Genomic DNA, 25,680 nt, shown 5'->3' with positions numbered 1-25,680 from the left:
TGCCAGCCCCAAATCTTATTTACTACACACTTGGGTTTGCGTTCCACACCCTGTACAACAGCAATTTTGCAGAGTGCCCTCTTGCACTCCGGGACCCCTCGGGGGATGTTGGAGAACCGGTTTCAGCCGATCCCCGCAGGACAAGGGACACTACCTGCTGGAGAGACTCCACTCACTCTGCAGATGCCTTCGAGCCATGGAGCTACCCCAGGTGCAGCCGGCCAGGGAGGGACTGCCGGAGGTTGGCTTTAGGATGTGTCAGGCCCATCTCACCCAGTCCCACCCTGCCAGCCACCTTCTAATTAATTTCCTTTCAATATGCATGAATCTGTGCACCGGGCCATTAGTATATAACTAAATATATACACACAAGTGCAAATACAAGTAAGACTGGGAAACTGAGCAAGACTGCTGGATTTTATTGATGTAATTATTTTTATGCTATAGTTTTTCAGGATATCAACATTAGGGGAAACTGGAAACTATGTACAGGGACTTCTATATTTTATATCTTACAACCAGATATGAATCTGGAGTAATCTCAATAAACATTAATTTTTTAAAAAAGTTACTTGAATGATAAGATATCACTTACAACCAGGAAGAGTTATAGAAAAACTTAAGTCAAAAAGTTTTTGACCGGATGACAAAATCATAGCATTTTGTAGATCCAATATAGGTTGATGAGTCCTGGGTCATTTAGCCAATGACATGAATTCTTGACTGAAAAGGCAGAAATGAATACTTAATAACTCTTTGCCATTATTATCATTACAACATTTGTGGTCTTGGACCAAAAGGTGCAGCTGGCAGATCCATAATTAATGACTTCAGAAAGGTATAAGCACATGAGTAGTCTTGAAGTTCTTCATTAAAGAACTTCCTTATTAAAAGTTAGTTCCTATCACTTTGCCTTTTAATAATGTTTGTAAAAGTAGTATATGTGTTAGTAAATCATGTTTATAATTTTACAAAATATAGAGAGAAAACTTTTGTAGACTGTTTCCCTGGATAATTAAAGGGGAAAATTAAAAAATATTAAAAGGGATATTAGGGAAAATGTTATTGTGCATTTCTTTCCTGACACATTTTTAAAATACAATTTACATTTAATATTATTTTGTATTATTTGTGTACTGTATAGTAGTTAGACAATCATATACTTTACAAAGTGTTCTGGTATTTCTCGTACCCACCTGACACCAGACATAGTTATTATAATATTATTGAGTATATTCCCTATCTTGTATTTTTCACCCCTATGACTACTTTGTAACTACCAGTTTGTACTTCTAAATCCATTCACATTTTTTACCCAGTCCCCAATCCCTCTGGCAACCATCAGTCTGTTCTCTATATTTATCAGCCTCTTTCAATTTTGTTTGTTCATTTTTTAAATTGATTTTTAGAGAGAGAGAGAGGAAGGAAGAGGGAGAGAAACAGAAACATCGATGTGAGTGTGAGAGCAGAAAATCAATCTGCTGCCTCCTGCACCCCCCTACTTGGGATTGAGCCTACCACACGGGCATATACCCAAGTAATACTCTATTATATATATATACTAGAGGCCCCGTGCATAACATTTGTGCATGGGTAGGGTCCCAAGGCCTGGCTGGTGATAAGAGCTGATCTATGGGGCAATCAGTGAGGCAATCGGGACCCCCGCTTCCACCCGCCTTGGCCTGGCACCACCCACTCACCTGCTCCACCATCCCGCCACGGTCCCACTCTTGTCAGAGCCCATTGGGGCCAGCAGCACCTTCACTGCTGCCCGCTGCCAGCACCGTGTCGCCGACACCCACCACATTCCATGCCGCCCCCTGGTGGTCAGTACATGTCTAACTACTGGTCTGTCGAACTCTCGCCTGTGGGGACAATTTGCATATTAGCCTTTTATATCCACTCGTCTATTGACATAGTAGTGCACATTACTGTTCTCTCTCTCTCTCTCTCTCTCTCTCTCTCTCTCTCTCTCTCTCTACCTAGCTAAGCTACCTAGATCAGGTCAACTAGGAGAAGTCAAGAAGAAACTGAGTAGCGATTGAGTTTTTAAAAATTACTATCTAGCTACTCTTGAAAGAGTAAAAAATCAGATATGCTATTAAAATGCAGCTTAAAATATTGCTCTCAAAATCAAATATTTCAGATTTGCATGCAGTTTATTTGCTATAGTATTATGTTTAGGTCGATATATACCTTAGAGCCATTGTTTTCCAGCACAGGCACATTAAGATACTGACAGGAAAACCTTGAGCATTAAGTTGTGTTTGTCGCTTTGCTAGGTGTGGGCAGGAACTGAGGAGATGGACAAAGCCCTGTTAGCCACGGGCTGTGGGAATGTGGCTCCCGGTGCCATCATCACTCCAAGAAATGCATTCACGGCCGTGTTCCAGTCTCAGGAGGCCCCAGCCCCGGGCTTCTCTGCCTCCTTTGTAAGCCGTAAGTAACACCAAACACCAAACGGAGAGGTCCTCGAAAGGGTGTGGCTGCCACAGGCAGGCCTGGGGAAGAGTGGGAGACTGCGCCGGGGTTGGCTGGAACTGGGGGTCCCTGGGGAGCAGTGTGGCTTGGTCACCTCATCCTGAAAGTTCCCCCATCCTTCAAAAACCAATGAAAATGGAACTGAACTCAATGGTAGGTCAATCGAGAAATGCTGTAAAAGGCCTGAGAGCCATTAACACATCCAGAAAGAAGCCTAACATTTGGAGTGCAGGAGAATTTGGCAGGAGCTCAGGAGGTTGGTAATGAGTAGGCGACCAGGTCCCTGACATGTGGCACATTGACTGCCTGCTCTGAAGTCACCTGGGCCTTTCAAAATGAACTGGTTCTCAGGTCTCACCGGATCCCTCTGAATTCAGAATTTCCATGGGTGGGGACTGGTATGCTTTAACTCTCACCCAGATGGTGCTCATGGTCAGTAACCTTGAGAGCCACCTTCTTCAGAATTTTTTTCTTCCTTCTCTTATTACTACTTACAAATTAGGTTACTGGGAAATGGAGCAGTTTTTAAGCCTGGGAACCAATGGTGTGTACCTGTTGGCAGAAGCAAATTGAGTAAAATCTGATGAAAGAAATTAGAGGAAATAATGCAGAAAAAGGATGGTTTAGACACAAATAAAAGAATGAGGGTGGTGTAAAGGAAGTAATAAAAGACAACCACAGACCAAACCTTAGGTCTTCACCTCGTTCCTCATCTGTGTGTATGTGCATAACTGTGTGATTTAATATCAGTTTAAGGGATACTGATATTTTTTATATGATAGATTAGCAACTGATGTGGATTAACTAGCTAGTGGCTATATGGAAACATGTTATTTTACTAATAAAAGGTAGTTCTATTTCTGACACCAGGGATGCATGTGAGAATTTTATTAATTGGGATTAGTACATTCAACTTTTTTTTAAAAAAGCAGAAAAGCAGGTATTTTTATGGAAAGATTAAAATGGTAATGCAATAATATAGTTTTCTAGTAATATAATAAGATATTTCTGTACCAATCATGTACAAATCACTTTTTATCAGTCTTATTTCTTTATCTACATGAACCATATTAAATCTTTTCTAAGTTATTCTTTACTATCTTAAAATTAAATGATTTTCAATAGATTTGTGGTAAAATTTCTACTACTTAGCCCAAAACCCTGCAGTATTTTCTAAAAATATGTAATGTTCTCATTTATTTATTTTTAAATGAGAACTCCATTTTTTTTAAATATATTTTACCGATTTTTTACAGAGAGGAAAGGAGAGAGACAGAGAGATAGAAACATCGATGAGAGAGAAACATCGATCAGCTGCCTCCTGCACATCTCCTACTGGGGATATGCCCGCAACCCAGGTACATGCCCTTGACCGGAATCGAACCTGGGACCTTTCAGTCCGCAGGCCGACGCTCTATCCACTGAGCCAAACCAGTTTCGGCAAGAGAACTCCATTTTCTTAGTTATTGTTTCTTGCACTTGGAGTACCTCAGGGAATATGTCTCTATACAATTTAGGAAATTTGAGTTTTTTCTTCACTGATAAAAAGATACTGTATATTCTGATAATGCCTTTTTTCCTACATAGGATGTGGAAGCAATTTCACTAAACCTTCAGGCTACATTATTTCTCCAAACTATCCGAAGCAATATGACAACAACATGAATTGCACTTATTTCATAGAGGCTAATCCTCTGTCTGTGGTCTCCTTGACTTTTGTGTCTTTCCATTTGGAAGGTAAGTTTATTCTTATGTGAATTACAATTGATTTCTTTAATATTTATTTTTGAGAATCTTACAGATGTCCCCCATTTTTCCAGCTTTGCCCCCTTCACCTGGTCCCTTCCCAGCCCAGGCCTTCACTGCACTATTGTCTGTATCCAAGTGTTATACATATATGCATGTACATTCTTTGGTTAATTTCTTCCCTTTTCCCATGACATATATAGTATTCGGAAAAATAAAACAGTTTGTGTAAGATGATTCAGTTTTCTCTTTAAAATAACATACATGTGATTAAAATCTGTAAGGCGCTTAAGCCATAGTTGAAGAGTTATTACCACTGTGCCATAGATTGTGATATTTATTTTCTTCTTTATACCTTTCCTATTATTTTATAGTCAGAGGAAAGTTGTTTCAGCAACAGGGGAAAACATGTGGCCTTGGTATGGACATCTGTTCTCACTAAATTACACAATGGATGAATGTCATATGCCAATATCATTTAGAGTGAAAAAGGAGACACCTATATTTATGCTATGAAATGTTGCCACGAAAAGCACTGCTGATATCAATGGGATATGTATTATTTACAAGGGAACCTACACTTACCCTAAACAGTCATGGTGAGGGGCTGATGGGTGTTTGCAGCTGGTCACACCCTCATCACGGTGGGGGTCCCCACTGGGGTGCCTGGCCAGCCTGGGTGAGGGGCTGATGGCTGTTTTCAGGCTGGCCACACCCCCTTTAGGGTGGAGGTTCCCACTGGGGTGCCTGGCCAGTCTGGGTGAGGGATTGAGGGCTGTTTTCAGGCTGGCCAGCTACTGAAGCTCCCAGCCTCTCCTTTTTTTCTTTTTTTTTTAATTCTGGGGTTTATTTACCTTCTATAATTGAAACTTTGTTGCCATCACTGGAGCTGAGAGCCAGGCTCCTGCTCGCTCCAGCTCTGAGGCCACGGCCTGCTGAAAGTATGTATCTGGGTTTTTTTAGCTTCTATAATTGAAACTGATCCAGGACACCCTTCAGGGCAAACCAGCTGGCCCCCACCCATGCACCAGACCTTTATCCTATATAGTAAAAGGGTAATATGCAAACTGACCCTAACAGCAGAAAGACTGGGAATGACTGGTCACTATGACACACACTGACCACCAGGGGGCAGATGCTCAATGCAGGAGCTTCCCCCTGGTGGTCAGTGCGCTCCCACAGGGGGAGCTCTGCTCAGCCACAAACCAGGCTGACGGCTGCCAGTACAGCGGTGGAGGTGGGAGCCTCTCCTGCCTCCTCAGCAGCACTAAGGATGTCCGATTGCCCCTTAGGTATGCTCCCCGCTGGCAAGTGGACATCCCCCAAGGGCTGCCGGGCTTCCAGAGGGATGTCTGATTGCCAGCTTAGGGCCAATCCCCTGGGGAGCAGGCCTAAGCCAGCAGGTGGTCATCCCCCGAGGGGTCCCAGACTGCGAGAGGGCACAGCCCGGGCTGAGGGACTGCCCCCGCCCCCCCGCCCGAGTGCACAAATTTTTGTGTACTGGGTCTCTAGTTATATGTATATATATATTCTAGTGGCCCAGTGCATGAAATTTGTGCACATTGAAAGGGAATTAATTAGAGGAATGTAATTTGGACTCACTATCTTATATCAATAATATGTGAGTGTGAGGCAGTCCACATTTCTGAAATTCAATGACATGAATTTTAGCTATTACTTTGCTAAATAAATGGACTTTACATATATCATTTAAAAGAGCATTCAGCTTAATATTAAAAACTCTGGCTACCAAGTCAGGTCTGCTTTCAACTTTTTTTCCAGAGCTGTAAATTGTTTGCAATATCTGCTCATTTGGGGTTGCATGTATGGTTATGAATAAATTGGGCTTGCCATACTTTGTTACAATTGCCATAGCATCCTGATATCGCTGCTGCATATTTCTGGGACTACCCTCAAAAGGTGATGAAAGTATTATCATTTTACCAATCGACGCATTGTCACTTTCAGATCTAGATTTGAGATAATCTATCAAACCACTATATTTTTCAACTCTCAGCTTAGATTGGTTTGCTTTGATGAAATTTATCCGATTGGCCTCCATTTTTTAATATGACTCCACAATAAGCTGTTGAGTTAATTTTCCTGCATTTAAAATAGGATTGAATGTGTCCCGCACAGAGAGATGAAATCCATCATACTGCATTTGTCTGACTTGTGTCTTTATATTTTGTCTAGTATTATTGTCGATTACACTGTTGTCTCTGAGTCTCAATGCAATATCTGTCCCCTAGCCTTTTTCACCATGTGGAAAAAGAATAGGGTATGTCATTGCATCTAATGTGGGAAACAGGATATTGATTTGTTTCATTTCAGTGGCATTTGGATTATTGGGATCTGGTTTACAATGAATGAGCAAGTTCCTTTCTAAAGGAGGTTCTCCATCTTCGTTTCTGAATATGACAGCAACCTCGGTTACACGGGGAGAATTATATCTACCTGGGTCACTGTTAAAATTGTATTTAATTGTCATTGTTACTTCTGTGGGAGCAATCCATTTTGCTGCTACTTCAGATTGGTCTTCCTTTTCTACCTCATGTAGCATCTTGTACGATTTTGTTAATTCATTTATTTCATGCATGAGGTTGTTGATGTTGATCATGAGTCTTTCTGAGCAGCCCTGGTTTTCTGGCATTACTAATCTTTTACTTGTGGCTTCAGCCGTATCCAAAATATAGAGTTGAGCAAACTCCTGAGAAGCACCATCCAAAGGATGTAAAGTTCCAGTACGGTGGTAAACTTGTCCATGTATTCTAAAACAGTATGGCCCATATCCTAATGGTGATGCAATATTTGCACCCATGGAAGCAAAAGCAAAAGAACTATTTATGGAATGAATATTTTCCATGAAATTTTTACTGTCAGAATCTTCGTTTGTCAATCTTTTTAAATATGCCGAGTAATCTGGAAAATGTATATCATTTGGACAGACTTTCCCTTTGCTACAACATTGAGTAAATTTCTCATCAGATGGTTTTTCATCAGAGAAATTTAGTTATAAGCAAAATTCACATCTAACAGTCATTCCACCACAACTATGAGAATTATATCCTCATGTACTCCATTTTCGCTGAGAAGGCAGTTTCTACCAGTATTGGTTGTACTTGTTGATGACTGTTCTCTAGACATATTCTATCGTCACCACTGCCTTCTTTCAACTTCAAAGGCACACTGGTCTTTAGACATTTTCTGTTAATGACGCCGGTGTTTTTTGGCATCAGAGCAATGTGTTTCCAATAGCTAGTCTTTAGATACATTCTGTTGCAGGCGCCGCCTTCTTTTAAAATCGGACATATGTTGCTTTTCAGACATTTTCTGTCAATAACGCCGGCATCTTTAGGCTGCAGAGCTATGTTGTATCAACAGTTGTTCTTTAGACATAGTCCCACCTCTCTATTGTCATGGTCTGAGATGCAGGTGAATGAGAGTCCTGGCTGTCAGGTAGCTGAGAGCTGTCTGACCAACAGCTGATTCTGGCTGATTCTGTGTGGGTGGGACTTCCTCCTCCCTGCTGTCTGTTTCCACAGCTGTGATGAGGAAGCTGTGGTGACAGAGGGAGCCACGCCCTCCAAGCTGCCCTCTCTCTCGCTCTGCTCTATGTCCAGCGGCCTCCTGCTCTGCCAAGTCTTCCAAACCTCCTGCTCTCTGCCCACTCTCCCACTCTGCTCTCCACTGGCAAAGGTCCCAGGAGCCCATGGGCGTGGCTATGGCCTCGCCTCCTGGGCCCAGCGAAGGTCCTGGGAGCCTGTGGCTGGTGTTGCCTCCTAGGGCGCTTGACACCTGTGTATGCAAATTAACCCACCATCTTTGTCAGATTAATTTACATACTCACTCCTGATTGGCTGGTGAGTGTAGCAGCGGGATGGTCAATTTACATGTTTCTCTTTTATTATATAGGATAGATTTTAAGACAACTTTTTTTTTTCCTGAATGTAAACTCAAGACTAAAATAGTTCTTGGTATTCTGAATAGTATCTTCAAAAGTTGTAAAACAAAATTTGGAATTAACAAATAAAAAAATTTCTTTTGGTCAAAAATACAACCAGAAACAGACAAATACAGTGAATGATGAGAGAAACCTCTAATGTTTGTTCTTATTTTGCAATCAGATCTCATTAAATACTTACTTCACTTTCCTAAATATTGAGTCTAAAAGTATATTTTTGTGTTTTTACTGTTCATGTGGCCAAGTAGATGCCTCCAAGTTTATAGGATTTTTTTTTTAACTTCATAAATAAAGCAGTTTGTGGATAAAGTAACCTAAGGCAAGTGAATGCCTTCTATGCCTTGATTTTTCTGTCATTAAGTAGTAACATTGATTCACCTTGATGGATAATGAGGGGTTTTGAAATTCTTAACTGAAAAATTCCTGTATCGAGGCAAATTTTAAACTCCGTTTTTCTCAGATCTAGAGTATTTCTTGGTAAGATTTGGAGAGAAGAGGAGCCCTGGAGCAGAGAAAATGAAGAGAACCAGAAAGGCCGATGCTTTTACTCACTGTCCTCTAGGATGGCCTCAAAAGCCCCAAGAGGAATGGGGATAAGTTTCTAGGACAGCCAGATAGGAAGTCCTATAAAATATTTGCTTGAATTCTTTTTATTAACTTAGAAGTCCTGGCTTAAAGGCAATACCCCAATATATAGCTAAAAGGAAAGAAAATTTGATTTCAGATTTTTCCTTTTGCCCCCTTTTTTACTAAGAAGCTCAAAAATTGACTTTTGTCATTTGTCTTAGTTCACATCCCCCTTCCCCCATTTAGTCTAAGTTGGTGGTTTTTTTTAAGTGGCATGATCCGTTTACCATTTGCCATGCTTTTACCATTTCTTCTCTTTGTTTTCTCAATCGTTTCTGAAGAAATCAGAATATAGGCACATTTCACAATTCATTACCTTAGAAAGCATTGTGCAATGGTTCTTTTGAAATAGTTCCTATTGATAGTTTATTCAAATTGGTTGAGCTCTAGAGAAGACACTCAGTTATGTGAGATTCTTCACTTGCCTGTGTTTAAAACTTTGGCCTGCACACTCTAAGGAGCATAGTTTTATACGAGTACTCACTTCTCCCTCTCGCTGAATCATGCTCTCTGTTGAGATTTCCAGCAACTTACAGCAAAGTTAATCAGACAGACAATAGACCCCATTCACTGTTGTCCCCAATTCATCTGCCTCTCCCTCTTGAAAGTTGAAAGTTGAACTCTTTTCAACTTTACGGAAAAACACTTTATCTTATCTACAACATTAAAATATTTCAAACAAAAGGATTTCCCCCTATCTCTACTCCTCTTAGGCCACTCTGCCTCTCTATGACTCTTAGGAAAAAAATTGCTGTCAGTCTGAATCTAAATTCCACAAGTTTATGCAATTTGCTGAATTACTCATTCTTGACTTTCTTTCAATTTTCTCCAAATTCTTGGAATCATAATGGAATTTAGAACTGAGCATTGCTCTGTAATAAAGCCCAATATGTTAAAGATTATATTTCAATATGTTGAGTAGAGCCTTACTCATTTTAAATAATAAATGTATTTTGAAGGTTTTTAGAGAAATGGAGACTAGATCAAAGCAAATTATGGAGGGTCATCTTACATTTCAGAGATTTCAGTAGTAAATATACATCAAATTGTTTACTGAAGATAGAATTAAGAATAAATGTAGCTCCTTGTCCCATGACAGAGGCTCTAGTCCAAGGAAAAAGTAGTGTTCAATTTCTCTTCTCTTCCTGACATGTTCTCAGATGCTTGATTGAATGCTATCTCCTGGTCATAAACTCAACTTTAATATTCATTTTGCTCCTTGGAGAATTTTTTTCCAGACCTTGACTAAGTTCCTTTCTCTCCCTAAAAGACAATCATCCTGGTTGCATTTAACTATACCTATTCTACTTGAGAGTTTTGTGTATGCTTTGGTTATATATTCAATTGGTTCTCCCTATGATTATGGAAAAGTATTTAATATCATTATTTTCTGATGCCTGTCACCAAGTATCTTCTCATGGAAGAATCAGGCTGATATCTCTGATCTAATGCAGTGATGCAGAGCTTGAGAAAAAGATGTATGTTGGCGAATTACTTTATGCCTAATGGCATTTTTATATCTCATTTTCTTGCATATTATCTTCTTTATAATAATCCTTGATATGTTTTTAGACTTTAGGTAACTTTATAAGATCTTATATTATGTAATATTTAATTTCTTGTGGAAAAAATTGGAAGGACACCCTGCCTTAAAGAAATGACTACTGAAAAGGATACAAGAATGTTTAATCCATCAAGCAACTTTCTAAATATCATAACTTTTGCAATTTATTGAGTCAGGCTTTGAGAATGAGTAGATTATCTTTAATGGTTTGTTTAGTTATTTGCTATTCTGTTGCTATCTACAAAATATTAAAATCCTCTCTCAACTTCCTCTGCTTCCCAACTTCCTTATTGTTGAATAGAGATCTTTTATAAATAGTTAATGAGTTTTGATTATGTCTTAACAGAGATATACCACTTCTATTTCATGGTGACCTTTTTATAATTGAACTAATTACTTTAATTAATTATTTGAAAGAAATAATCGGGCATATGCTAAACTTTACTCTATTTTTCACAGTCCTTTCATAATTTTCTAAGACAACTGTCACTGTGATCATCTATATCAGTAGGCCAACAACTTAAAAACTAATACTCAGAGGACACCTGCATAGCAGGCTATTTGATCAATGTGAGGCCAAGATTTTAATCTAGCATCAGCAATATTTCTTTTAATTCCATGGTCTTGGTTTTATAACTCTCTGGGTGTTGTATTTTTTCAGGCTAAATATATTTCTATAAATAATACATAACATTTTTTCCCTCAAACTCACCTACTCTAAATTTTAAAAATTCCAGTGGAGCTATTGGTGTCTTCAAGACAAAGTCTGAGGTTATAATTAAGGTACATAATCTGGTAGTATTCAAATCTGAGTTTAATTTATTTCTTTATTTCTATTTTTCTAACATCATGTTGCTTCTAATTACATGATAAGGTCATTGACATTAAGTATTTCACATTTTGTAACTTGTAGGTTTATGCCCAATTAGAAGCATTTCTGTTCCAGGATTTTCAAAATGAAGGAATTTTTTTTGGTTAATTTAATAAATGTACCTGGAATTGATACCTCAAGATTTCTTCAAGCTAGATAGAAACTTAACTGAGGAGCCAAATACATTCTTAAAATGACTTAAGATTTATATTGCATAGATATTTTCTGGAAAAAAATCAATTTTATCTAAGACTAGGGGCCCAGTGCACGAAATTCGTGCACTGGGTGTGTGTGTGGGGGGGGGGGGGAGTGTCCCTCAGCCCATCCTGCCCCCTCTCACATACTGGGAGCCCTCAGGCGTTGACCCCCATCACCCTCCAATCGCATGATCGGCCCCTTGCCCAGGCCTGACGCCTCTGACAGAGGCGTCAGGCCTGGGCAGGGGACCCTCATTTCCCCCCATCACTGGTTCTGCCCCCAGCCCAGGCCTGATGCCTCTGGCCCAGGCATCAGGCCTGGGCAGGGGACCCCCAGACCCCTCCGATTGCTGGCTCTGCCCCTTGCCCAGGCCTGACGCCTCCGCCAGAGGTGTCAGGCTTGGACAGGGGACCCCCATCTCCCCCCGATCACTGGCTCCACCAGGGCCGCCTTTGCCCTGCCCCCCAGCTCTTAGCTCCCCCCTGGGTTTCCGATCACTGTCAGTGGCAGGGGGCTTCTTCCTGCTTTCCCTTTCGCCTCCCTGCATTATGCCTACATATGCAAATTAACCGCCATCTTGTTGGCAGTTAACTGCCAATCTTAGTTGGCAGTTAATTTGCATATAGCCCTGATTAGCCAATGAAAAGGGTAGCGCCGTACGCCAATTACCATTTTTCTCTTTTATTAGTGTAGATAACACTCAGATCTAAAAAGAGGAGTGAATGTTTTAATGTACAGATATGTAAAACATGCATTCACCAAGCGTCTTTCAGTTTAAAGTGGTAGATTACCTTTAAATTAACTTAAATATCAATTAGAGTTTATAAGTTATCTCATCGCCTCAAAGGAAGGTTTAAAAATTAGAAGGGCAGGAATGGCTTCCAGAACATGTGGAAGCCAGAACAATAACCTCAGCATGCTCTCTCTTTCCCCCTCGCGTGTTGTGGCTTTCTGCATGACAACTCCATTTTCCCTGACTGCAGCCTGGCTTCCTTCATGTGTCAGGAGATGGCTGCTGATGTTTTCCAAGTTGAACATCTTTGGTTTTTATTGTTGACTAGAGGCCCAGTATGTGAAATGTGTGCAAGGGGCGGGGAGGGGGAGCAGGAAGGTTGTCCCTCAGCCCACCCTGCACCTTCTCACAATCCAGGACCCCTCCGGTAGGGTCCCCAGGCCTGGCCAGCGATCAGGGCACATGGGCCTTTCCTTCCCTTGGTTGCTGGCAGCGGGCCCTGCCCCTCCGCTGCCACTGCTTGCCATCTGTGCAGCGCTGCTCCTCTTCCCTGCCATTGGTCACCTCCCTCTGCAAGCAACAGGCATGGGGTGAGATCACTTGGCTGGCCTGGGCCTGGCTGTAGGGTAGCTGCCCTCACAGTGAGGGTTGTGTACTCCTCAGGCACATCTAGGAGGGCAGCCAACCAGTGGCATGTGGAGTTGGCTTATACCATCTTGCAATAGTCAGTCATGCTCCTCTAGTCCAAATTCTGCATTTAGTGATCTCATGTTGGTAGCTTGAAATTGGCTATGGGGGAATATTTATTCCATGGAAATTGGCAAATGCAGAAATCAGAGCAATTTTTTTTTCATTCAGAGAACTGGTTGTTATATTTACCAGTACACTACTGTCTACTTCAAGTTTCAAACAAGGGTCTTGAAACTTATTCTAACTGAGTTGGCTTAGGTCACATGCCCCCCAACCTGCCTTGAAGCAAAATCTATGGCCAGGGAACTTGAAATTACAACATAAATGTATATATTAATTTCCTTAATTTATAAGAGTGTTCTGATAGCAAACAGGCAGTCCGGTTTCAGAGTCCACCATGTCATAGCATGCAATCATATAAAATATTAAAATTTAGTTTCTCAAAGCCTGACTCAATAAATTGAGAAAATTATAATATTTGGTCAAGTAGGACATGAAAGACTCTAAGCCTAATTAGTCCCAAGGAAATGCAAATCAAAACCACAGTGAGCTACCACTTCAAACCCACAAGGATGGCTCTAATAAAAAAGACAGACAATCATAGTGTTGTAATTATGTGGGAAATTGGAACCCTCATGCATTTCTAGTGGTGTGGTAAAATGGTGCAACCTCTTTGGAAAACAACCTGATAGGTCCTCAAAAAATTAAACACAGAGTTGCCATACAAGTCAGCAATTCTACTCCTATTATATACTCAAATTAATTGAAAGCATATCCACACAAAACCTTGTACATGAATGTTCATAACCATATTATTCATAATAGCCCAAAGCAGAAACAACTCAAACGTCCATCAGCTGCTGAATGGATAAACAAAATGTGGTTTGTATATGGCATGGAATACCATCCAACCTTGGAGATAATGCAGTATTGACCCTTTGCTACAACATGAATGAACTTCAAAAACATTATGTTAAGTAAAAGCAGCCAGTTGCAAAAGACCACATATTATATGATTCTGTTTATTCAAAACGTTCAGAACAGACAAATCCATACAGACTGAAAGTAAGTTAGTATGGAATTGGCTGCCTAGAGTTGGGGAGCAGTAAATAGGGAGGGGTAAGTGGGGAGCTATTTTGAACAGGTACAAGGTTTCTCTATGGGGGATGAAATGTAGTTTGGGGGAGATGTCAGCTAGCGAAAGGGACTGTCAGCTGGTAACACCTTTCCAAAGGGCCATTCGAGAAACCTGAAAAAGACTTACTTCAGTACCAGTAACTCGACATCTAAAAAGTATTCTAATGAAATAATGAGAAACTTCCACAAATATTTATGTACAGAATGTTTGTTTGAACAGCATTTTTTATCACAAACAGTGGGAAAAATAGAATTATCAATCCTAGGGATTAATTGAACACAGAATGGTGCATCTATGTGTCAGAATTTGCTATATCTACTAAATTTAATGTTTTAGAAAAATATTTAATCACATAAAACTGCATGTGTTATGTTATTCTTGGTTAATAAAAATTGAGTTATACAAGAGCATGTTCAATATGATCCCAATTAATGATTTAACAGTATAATTAACATGTAAAGATGACTGCATAAGTTGTGGTAATAAAAGGCTTTATAATTTTTGTTTATTCTGTTGTTTTGTTTTGTTTTTCTCTTTAGGGTGGGTTGGAACTTATTTATAATTAGAAAACAAAATGATAATATATATTTTACAATCACTGAACTCAAGCTAATATTGATTATATGAACATTTATAACCATTGTTCAAAAAATATTAAGGAATTTCTAATTATCTCTTCGTGGTGGGAGTTCTTTATCTGTACATAGCTCAAGTGAAAGCCGGGTTTTTCAGGAGCAGCCCTGTGGGCATTTGGGGCCAGGCCACCTTTGCTGTGGCTTCAGGGCAGGGGCACGGGGCTGCCCGGAGCATTGCAGCGTCCTTAGCAGCATCCCTGGCTCTACCCACTCCGTGCCAGTGGGTACCCCCGCGCACAGCAGAAAGTGTCTTCAGGTACTATTGAAGGTCCCTGGGAGGCAAAATTGTTCCCAGGTTATAATCACTGAATTAAGGAACCATTTGATAAAGGAAGAAAATTCTGGGTTATTTCAAAGTGGATCTATCTGTTGTGAAGTTCTACCAGTACCTGTGTCCTCAGGCCTGTGCTGGTTTTGTCACTAGGGTAAACCTCAGGAAACCAATTAAATAGGGAGTTACCATTTCTATGTAAGTTGCATGAATCTTCCTTACATTTCTGTTTGGTGTTTACCGCATTGATGGTTTATGTGCTTCTGATTAAAATGCTGGTTGTTCCATGCTTCCTACAGCTCGCTCAGCCGTAACGGGGAGCTGTGACAATGACGGCCTGCACATTATCAGGGGCCACCGCGTAGCCTCCACACCTTTTGCTACCGTGTGTGGTGATGAGGTCCTGTCTCCTGTTACCATCTCTGGTCCAGTGCTGCTTAACTTCTACTCTAACTCGCACACCACCGACTTCGGATTTAAGCTTTCCTACCAGATAACCTGTGAGTAGCCATAATGATGTGTGAAATATTTTTCTTGACTAATGTCCTCAGGAGTTTTCATTGTGATTCATAAATCACCAATTTGAAATTCAAAAACTTTAAGGGTAAAAATGATTAATTAGGTTCATGATCCAAAAATACTTAGACATTTTTATTTTTTAAGAAATGGGGTGGCTCTTTTTCATGAATTTTAGCTAGAGCTACTCTGAAAATCAAACGGAAGGTTGAGATTTATTTTGATAATTTAAGTTAAAATGAACATTCCTGCTATCTTTAGCTGTTTGGACATTACTTTGAAGTGACTTTTTTGGCCTGGACTATCCAGATGCCCATTTCATTTCGTCAGTTTGCTAATGTGAAAAGCGATATTGGCCCTGGCCAGCTGGCTCAGTTAGAGCATCAGTCTGTACACACACACACACACACACACACACACACACACACAATTGAGTGTTCAATTCCTGGTCAGGGCACATATATACCTCAGTTGCAGTTCGAACCCTGGTCGGGGCTCATTTGGGAGGCATCCTATTGATGTTTCTCTCTCTCTCTCTCCTTCCCATTCCTCTCTCTCTAAAAATCGATAAAGATGTATCCTCAGGTGAGGATTATTAACAAAAAGAAAAGCAATTTGCATAAATTTAAGAAAAAACTAAAAGAATATCTTTATGGTCTTCTGGTAGGATTTTTTTCAACAACATACAAAAAGCGCAGGCCTTAAAGCAGTGGTTTTCATCCTTCCTAATGCTGCCACCCTTTAATACAGTTCCTCATGTTGTGGTGACCCCCAACCATAAAATTATTTTTGTTGCTACTTCATAACTGTAATTTTGCTACTGTTATGAATCCTAATGTTAATATCTGATATGCAGGATGTATTTTAATTGTTACAAATTGAACATAATTAAAGCATAGTGATTAATCACAAAAACAATATGTAATTATATATGTGTTTTCCAATGGTCTTAGGCGACCCCTGTGAAAGGGTCGTTTGACCCACAAAGAGGTCGTGACCCACAGGTTGAGAACCACTGTCTTAAAGGGAAAGGAAACATTGATAATTTGCAGCTTCTCATGTCAAAGTGAGAAGACAAGTCATAGTCTGGACAAAGGCCTTTGTGGCTACCAGGATCTTTTAATTCTTTAAAGACAATTCAACCTGCTTATTTGAAAATCATGAAACTATATTTCCCTATTTTGAGTAGCCCTTTCTTCTCTTGCAATAAACTTGGTTGGTTAGTTTTCTGGCAGTGTTTTTCCCCACTTCATTCATATCAGACTCTACTGGTGGCTGTGTGGAAGTTTGCACACAGTGTTTTAGAAAAATGAGGCATTAAAGGCTAAAAGAATATAAAGCAATGACGTAACTTTCCAAAACACCAGTTGTACCAAAAGAATAAAACAAATAATCTATTTCTTTATCATAAGACAACTGGGGGGATGCCCATTGCTCGGTTCTATTCTGGTTGTGCCAACAGACCTACAAAGCTACAGACAATAACACTTTACAAATGGGGTCAGGACTCAGGTAGCAGCTCACATGAATGAACTGTGAAGGCCCTTTATCGTGAGTAAGTAAATATTCCAGTCTTCTCTGTGGATGGGAACAGTAATTTATTTGAAAGATAATTATTTAACTTCCTACTTTTAGCAATGGGTTTGGCCAAGTAAAGACAAAACACAAAACAATATACTTTGCAAGATCTCTGTTCACCTTTCACTAATGTTGGATGAATAGAGAGTTTTGTTGATAAGATTTCAAATCCTGACATGTACAAATTTGGGGGTTATTTAGGCTTTGATAAGCGTTCAGAGGCCACATAATTGTGTACAAGATGAAACAGAGTAAAGGCCACACAAATCTGACATTTAATTCACTCCATATGTCCACAGGGGTCTGAGCACATGCATACATATGGAGAGTAGCTTTCCCTGCAAAGTGGGCTCAGCTGAGGTGAAATACATCAATAAGCAAACAGCCTTACCTGGCAGCCACCATTTGTTTCTCATTTCTAAGAGATGCAAGTAGAAAATGTCCATTGATAGTTTACAAACCACAGAGATAGCATCAAAATATACTAACCCCATTCTAATTTTAGAATCACATAATAAAATAAACATAAACCTTTCTCACTGTAATAATGGGAGGGCATTTTCCATCATTAAGTGGCACAACCTGATCCTCCTGATATGTAAGTCCAAGCAAAAATAATAATTTTATATTAAAAACAATAGGTTTATTATAATATTATGACTGTAGGTTTATTGACTAATTGGAGTAACTAAGGGCTCTGGGCAGTTGAGTGCTGGGGTCCGGCTGGGGAGTGGGCCTGGCCTCCTCATGCCAGTAACACCAATGTGGGCAAGTAGAATCCTTACCAGCCTCACGCTGAATAGAAATACATAGGACCCAGGAGCTATGAATTGGGGCCCACAGAGGGAACTACGCTCAAATGTTCCAAAAATGATTTCCAGTACTTCACTTTCGAATAGCCTATCTTTGACAGAGGAAACTCGAATCGATATTGAAGATTTCTAGTGGGCAGACCTTCCTGGGTTCATATGCCCACAATGTGCCTTGGATTCTGCTTGCCTTTTCTACATTTCCAGTTATCACTCTCATCCCTCTGAGCCTATGAATTAAATATAGAGAAGGGACAGTTACACCCAACACGTGAAATGTTTCTCCTCATTGTTTTCACTCTGGCCATTAATTTGACTCAGACTTATTCCATCCAAGATGTGCCTTAAATATTCTTCCCTGCTTCTCACCATACTGTTTCCTCCTTCTGCCTTGGTAGAAAAATCAGAATTAATTGTAAGCACACTGAAGGGAGCTTTAAGTTGCTTTAAGAAAAAAATAATAGTTATCTCTCAGGAGAAAAAGGTACAGTAGTAAAGGTTATTTCAAAACTATTTTTCCATGGTGTGAGTACTAATTGTTCTCCTCATATTCCCGTCTTTCATTGCAGCCTGTGGTGGTGTGTTCAACTTCTCCACTGGAATTATCAAAAGCCCTGCCTATTCATACTCAGACTACCCTAACAACATGTACTGCTTGTATAACATCACTGTGAGAGACAACAAAGTGATTCTGCTCAAGTATGTAAGACAAGTTCACCTTCTTAAGAAAACCATTTTAGCTTGATTTACAGCTAGGCTTTCCTTAATAATGGAGAGCATCGACTCTCATCAGGACACAGACGGGAGGAAGGGAGATTGAGGTCCTTGTGGAAACCTGGGAAACAGGCCTGCTCCCCTCTACACAAGCCGATAGCGCATGGCTACCAGGTAAGGAAGAAAAACAGGCGTTCCACCCGTTAAAATGCTCTAACCGTTTCAAAGGAGCTTATAATGGGTGTAAAGTTATAAGACAATCTTGAAATCCAAGGGTAAGAGAAAGAGTTTCCAGTTGTTGGGCACTTATACACACAAAAAACCTTTAACACTTTCCATAATTCTGTCATTCATTTCTTAAAACAGGCATGTAAGGTATATATTATTCATCTTATTGTATTGATAAGAAACTGAGGCTCCAGAAAGGTTAAATAACTTTCCCAAAGTGATGCACTATTAAATGAAGGGTCAATATCTGAATCCATGTCAGGTTTCCTCCCAATACCATGTCTCTAGTATAGTCCTATGCTATCTCTGAAAGGGTAAAATTTCTTCTAACTACTTAAGAAATGTATTTTTGTGTATCCGAACACCTCTATTCAAGATATCTCACATCAGTGGAATTTTCCCTAATCCTACTTTCTCCCAAGTCTGATGAAGGGAATGTAGCCTCCAGTTTTCCAGTGATAAAGTCCCACATTGCTTTCATCTAAATGGGTATTCAGGAATGCACAGTTTGTGGTAGGAAAATCTATGGTAGGGTTGGCAGAGTTCGCAGCAATATAGAACTTTTATAGGAGCTTGATGGACTAGGCCCACTCCTACCCACCTCCCCCTAAAAATCATAAAGTCTCTGCAATTTACCTCCAGAGGCCTCGGGTACTAGATGGGTCCAAGGACTGGACTGTGTCAGACAGCGAGTGGTCTATAGGCAGGGCCTTGAAGGAAACTGCAGATCTCACCTGGGACGATTGGTAAGGAAGCTGTGCCCCAGAGCCAAAAAGTCCTTTAAATCCTAGGAGCAAAAAAACAAACAAAAGAAAAAATAAAACATTGCCAAATGACCAGTGCAGGAGGCCTGTGAAGGGATGGCCTGCCCAGAATGGAAGCATAAGGAATGGTTCTTGTCATTTGCCATTATAGCCCAACACTTGTTTCTTACATGTATAGGATTATGGTGTGTGTGTGTGTGTGTATGTATGCATGTGTGTGTTTTTCTTTCTGTTTCCTGCCTGGGCTCTGGGCCTCACACTATATCAAAGTTTATATCACCATGTTTGAAAAATTTATTGTAATATTCTGAGACTACTGTCTATGAAACAGATATTATTCTAGTATTCTAGGTGGTGCAGAAGTTGTAGACATTAGTAAAACATACTTCCTTGTAGGAAGGCTCTCAAAATATGCCATGGGATATTCCATGGGATTTCTGCCCATGGGATTTTTCCAGAAAGGTTCTCTGCTCTTTTGGGAAAATGGTGCAAAATAAAAAGCCAAAATAGCTTTGAGTCCTCCTAGACACTCAAATTGTTCTTTTTCTTTGTAAATTTATGTTGTAGAAAATAAATATGTTGCCTATTGAGAATAAAAGTAGAAATTATCTAGCTATTGTTCTACCTTCATCTTCCTTTACAAGAACATTTAGTGTTAAGTGTGGTTAAATAATTTTTTCATCTGGATCTTCATCATCAGTTTGAAAAAAATCAGCCAATTGAACCTTTTTGAAAAAATAAAAATTGATCCTTTTTTTCTTAAAGCTCTTCCAAGTATTTTATTGTTAAATATTATCAAATTACTCTGTGCTATGTGTTATTTATTACAACTGCTAGCGAAAGAAAACAAAGAAAGCAGAAGAGTGTAAAAATGAGGTCAGGAGAGCAAATAACTTTTATTTTATTTTTTTCCAAATAATAATTTAAACAAAATTTTTAAAAGTAAGCCACTAGTAAACAAGTCATAAAATCCTGAAGAAAAAAGACATGTCAGAAGGCCTTGCTTATTTGGGAACTCTGTGAATAGTTACTTGAAATGACAAAGCATAAGGCCTAGACTAAAATACCATATTAGGCCATAAGAAAATACCATATTAGGCCATAAGAAGAATTAGGGCCCTAACCGGTTTGGCTCAGTGGATAGAGTGTCAGCCTGCGGACTGAAGGGTCCCAGGTTCGATTCTGGTCAAGGGCATGTACCTTGGTTGTGGGCACATCCCCAGTAGGGGGTGTGCAGGAGGCAGCTGATGGATGTTTCTCTCTCATCGATGTTTCTGACTCTCTATCCCTCTCCCTTCTTCTCTGTAAAAAATCAATAAAATATATTTTTAAAGAAAAGTTAGGGATGTATCTGTCAGGATAGGTTATAAGTGATACAACCTGAAGGCACAGTAGCTTAACTCAGTGAGTTTATTTCTCACTCGAATGAGTATGTCCGTTGTGGCCTGCCCAGAGGCCTGGCTCCTTGTGGTCACTCAGGGGCTCAGGCTGATGGAAACTTCATTTCTGCATTTGCTTCCAGGATCATTACTGCAGTGGGCAGGCAATGTGGCAAACTGAGTGGTGGTTTCATAAAATTCTTCCAAAAGGTAGAACATATCACACCTAAAACTTGCTTTGGCCATGGAGATGTGAGTCTTAGAGCCATGTCAAAGCTCAGAGTGTACACAGAAAGGCAGTTTTAAGCAAATATCAGAAAGCAGAGAGCCAAGATATGTGGTGAAGTTCCTGGGACCACCACAGTAATCTTAAATGTGAATTTCTGGCTATGGCAATCAACTAAGATTCAAGAGAATTTAATTCATTCTTTTCTACCATTGATTTTTCAATTTATTTTATGAGAAATAACTTATTTCATATTCCTCATTTTCAAAATGATAATAATGATCACTTGTTTTTTAAGAACATCTGTTTTATGCCTGACACCACGGTTTGGTTTTTGCCTATTGTTTCAGTTAACTTTACTCTAAACTCCATTTTCAAAGAAGGAAACAATGACTGTGGGAATAAGAATGGAGCTCTGATTCTAAAACCAGTATTTCCTCCACTTGTTAGCATCTTCCCATAAGTAAAGAATAGGATGATAGTACCACTTGATGGCCCCAAAATAACCAGAGAATAGAGTAAGTGCCATACTTTCAATGAGACTGAAATACTAAAGTGTTGCTGAAATGATAGCAATTAAACTTGTCAAAACTTAATCTCAGGAGAATTAATATGCCCTTGATTATAAACTCTTAGAAGTTCAGGGCCATATCTAATGTATTTTTTTATCCCAAGTGCTTATCACAATTTTTGACATATTGAATTACTCAAAAAAATTTGGCTAAACTTTTGAACTGATTAGTATACTGTTTCTAATATTTCCTATTAAATAAAACTTGGACATTCACTTTTAGCCTTTGTCTTTTTTTTTTAAGACAAAAACTCAAGGTACTATTTCATGGAAATCCAAATGAAGAACATCAGTATTAATAAGATTCATTTTACAGGTTCACTGATTTTGATGTGGTTCTCTCCACCTCCTGCTCCCAAGACTACCTGGCAATTTATGATGGTTACAACATCAGTGATCCTCTTCTTGGCAAATTCTGTGGTTCCAAGCTTCCACCAAATGTTAAGAGCAGTAATAACAGTATGCTCCTGGTGTTCAAGACAGATGCATTTCAAACAGCAAGAGGTTGGGTGATAACTTTCCGGCAGACACTGGGTAAGAATTTTGGACATGTAAATCTATTTTTCATGACTGTTATTTTTTGCTTTATTTTATTTCACCTGACTAAAGTTGCTTTTCATTTAAGTTGAGGAAAGTCACACAAAGTTTTGGTTTTTTAAATTACTAATAATGTATTCTGATTTTTTAAAAAATAACAAGTGTACTTCTATAGTATACTACGGTAAAGTCTGTCTACACAACCATCTGAAATAAGACCCAAACCTTATTAATCATCCATGAAAATGGTGAAAGTTGAGCCTAAAGGCAGTCTAGGTACAGATCAAGACAGAGGACCCATAGCCTATGTTGACTTTATCCTTAAAATGGTTAAGATCCTTGGAGAATGTTACGTAAAGACTGAATGGTCAGATGACTTCTGGAAAGATCATAGTGGTACTAGTCTGGAGAAAAGCCCAAAGGACCCTCTGGCCTGAGAAGGAAGAAGCTTATCATAGAATTCTGGATGGGAAATGTTGGAGGTTCAAATTAACACAACAAGAATAGAAATAGAAGAAAACGTAGAGATCCCAGAGGTATTCAGAAGTTAGAATACATTGGAAATACAGCATTTGGAACTTGATATATTACACGAGAACATAAGTTGTTGATGACTTCTTATGAGTAACTTGTTGGATAGGGTGCCTTAGGAGACTATGATTTCGGGAAGAAATATTATGTTTAGTTTGAAGCATTTGGAGTTGGAGGGCCTATGAGATAACTAAATGAAGACTACAGGAGGAAGTTGAAGCTTAAGAAACAATTTGGGCTGGAAATAATGATCTAGAGGTAAAGGGAAGAGCTCAATGTGAGGATCAATAAAAAACAGAACCCTGATTTATTACCACTCCATGTGAGAAATAATTATCTATATAAAATCAACACAGAACTTTAAATCATATAAGGTAGTTAATCAATCCTCTGTTTATCTATTGTCACAGCATCAGTGACACAATCTAGGTCATTTATATTTGACTCTGGAAAATGTGTTGATTTTTCCATTTGATCGGTGTTCTGGAAATGAACAGGTCACCAAACAAATCACATCTCCTGTGAACTCTCATCTCAGAGAAACCTGGGGAAATTTCTACAATGAGAATCCTGACTTATTGTTCAAACTCTTTCTTTCTCTTTACCCCATCCTGTGGATAACCTTTATGCCTCCGATTCAAAGCAGAGCTTACCTTAAACTTGTTTGCATTTGGCGTGAGTTTTTTTGTGTGTGTGCATTTCTTGAGGGAAGCAATTAGATAGTGTTTTAAAAGCTTCACAGTAAGCCACAGTCACCATGACAAATTGCATCAGAAAATCACTTTGCCACCTACCCTACTTAGTGATATCACCAATAACTTGAAAGCAAGTCTCAGGGGCAGAACACAGGAGGCTGAAAGACAAATTAATTTTCCCTTGGAGATTGTTTTTGTGCAAAATAACTCACAAACTCTTGCCTTTAGCACAGACTTTAGAGTCAAATGGCATATATTTGCATAGCTCTTGTTACCTGCTTTCAGGTTGTTTTTCTTTTTCCTCATGCTTTCTCTCATGGCCATTGAAATAGTCTCAAAGCACTCCACACGCGTTCATCTGCATGAGGCCTGCTAGCTCGTGTTCCCCAGCCTCATTAAATTACTATGCTTTTCTGGGCTACAAAGAAGACACTTTTGGATTTATTGTGATTTTTACTGCACTGAAAAGGCACAGAAGGAAAAATCTTACACTGTCAGAGGCATTGTTCATCCCTGAGCATCAGGCACTTTTAGGTTATTAGTATTTCCTGGGTCACAGTTAGAGAAAGTGTCTGTGTATAGAGAGCAAAAATGGAGCTCACAGCTGCATGTCATGATGGTGACTTTTACCTCTTCTTCTTCTTCACACATCATCAATCACTTGGAAGTATTAAGGTAATTTTCAGTGGTAATTTTTTATTGAAAACCCAAGTGTCATAATTTTGAATTGTGTGGTGTCACAAAGCTTTCAAGACCTTACATCTGAATTAACGTTTCATCTGCAGAATGTTAATCTTGTTTTTTGTTGTTGTTGTTTGTGGTAAGGAAAAGGAGAGGAAGAATAAGAATAGATTGAATTCTGGAGTTTATGAAATCTTTTATTTTTTTGTATGTCCATTTATATGAAACTAGAGGCCTGGTGCATGAAAATTCATGCACTGGAGGGGGGCGTCCCTCAGCCCGGCCTGCCCTCTCTCACAGTCCAGGGGCCCTCAGGGGCAGAAGGTGACCTGGCGATCAGGGGAAGGCGATGCCCCCATCACACCACTACTGCCGCCACTGCTGGCAGCGCAAGCCTCAGCTGGCTCTGGTTACCTGAGTCTTGGGCAGCCCTGGGTGGCAGGGGGGCTGTGGGTACTGGGGGACTCCAGAGGCAGGTGCATGGCTGAGGGGACTGGGTGCTGCCATCTTGTGGCTGTGGGAACCACCATCTTTGAGGGTGTGGCAGTCAATTAGCATATTCCCTCCTTATTGGCTGTGGGTGCCACCATCTTTGAGGGCATGGCAGACAATTAGCATATTCCTTCCTTATTGTCTGTGGGTGCTTCCATCTTTGAGGGTGGGGCAGTCAATTAGCATATTTCCTCCTTATTGGCTGTGGGTTCCGCCATCTTTGTGACAACATAAGGGTCAATTAACATATTCCCTCTTTATCAGATAGGATGTCCAGGATAGGCAAATCCACAGGGACAAGGTAAAATACAAAAGTAGGTTTATAGCTGTGATTATGTGAAACACTGAGTTTATTTAATTTTTTTGGATGTACATTTTTTTTAATTTTCCCCTTTTTATTTTTTTATTTTTTTTTTAAATATATTTTATTGAGTTTTTACAGAGAGGAAAGGAGAGAGATAGAGAGTTAGAAACATCGATGAGAGAGAAACATCGACCAGCTGCCTCCTGCACACTCCCCACTGGGGATGTGCCCGCAACCCAGTCACATGCCCTTGACCGGAATCGAACCTGGGACCTTTCAGTCCACAGGCCGACGCTCCATCCACTGAGCCAAACCGGTTTCGGCTAATTTTCCCCTTTTTAATTAAATTTATTGGCGTGACATTGGTTAATATGGTCATATAGGTTTCAGGGTGGGTTTCTATGTTACAAGATCTGTATTGCATCAAGTGCCCACCACCCAAAGTCAAATCTTCTCCCGTCACCATGTATTTGGATCCACTTCTCCCCCAACCCCTCCCCTCTGGCAGCCACCACACTGCTGTTTGTGTGCACGAGTTTCAGTTTTATATCCCACATATGAGTGAGATCATATGGGTCTTAGCTTTTTCTAACTGACTTATTTCATTCAGCATAATACGAGATATTTTAGTTACAGATCTAGATGCACCCTTCACACCCATCCCATCCATATAACACTACCCTGTGTCTCCCATAAAGAGGAGAAAGCAACTTTGTGGTCCACCCAGCGGCTTCTTG

At 39.8% G+C, this 25,680-nt stretch overlaps 1 protein-coding gene across 1 annotated transcript in view; it reads left to right on the top strand.

The window, feature by feature from the left end:
- CUBN (cubilin) overlaps positions 1-25,680 on the top strand; it is a gene marked incomplete at its 5' end in the record, with an annotated part of 286,558 nt that overhangs the window by 218,075 nt on the left and 42,803 nt on the right. The window contains 5 exons of the mRNA XM_081091329.1: positions 2,283-2,439; positions 4,069-4,218; positions 15,218-15,418; positions 18,391-18,520; positions 22,020-22,237. Coding sequence (XP_080947455.1) covers positions 2,283-2,439; positions 4,069-4,218; positions 15,218-15,418; positions 18,391-18,520; positions 22,020-22,237 — 856 coding nt within the window. The remainder of the gene's footprint in view (positions 1-2,282; positions 2,440-4,068; positions 4,219-15,217; positions 15,419-18,390; positions 18,521-22,019; positions 22,238-25,680) is intronic.

Source organism: Myotis nattereri, assembly GCF_964212035.1.
Source record: "Myotis nattereri genome assembly, chromosome: 1".
Lineage (NCBI taxonomy): Eukaryota > Metazoa > Chordata > Mammalia > Chiroptera > Vespertilionidae > Myotis > Myotis nattereri.
Note: the sequence above shows the minus strand (reverse complement) of the source record. Positions and strands in the feature narration are given on the sequence as shown.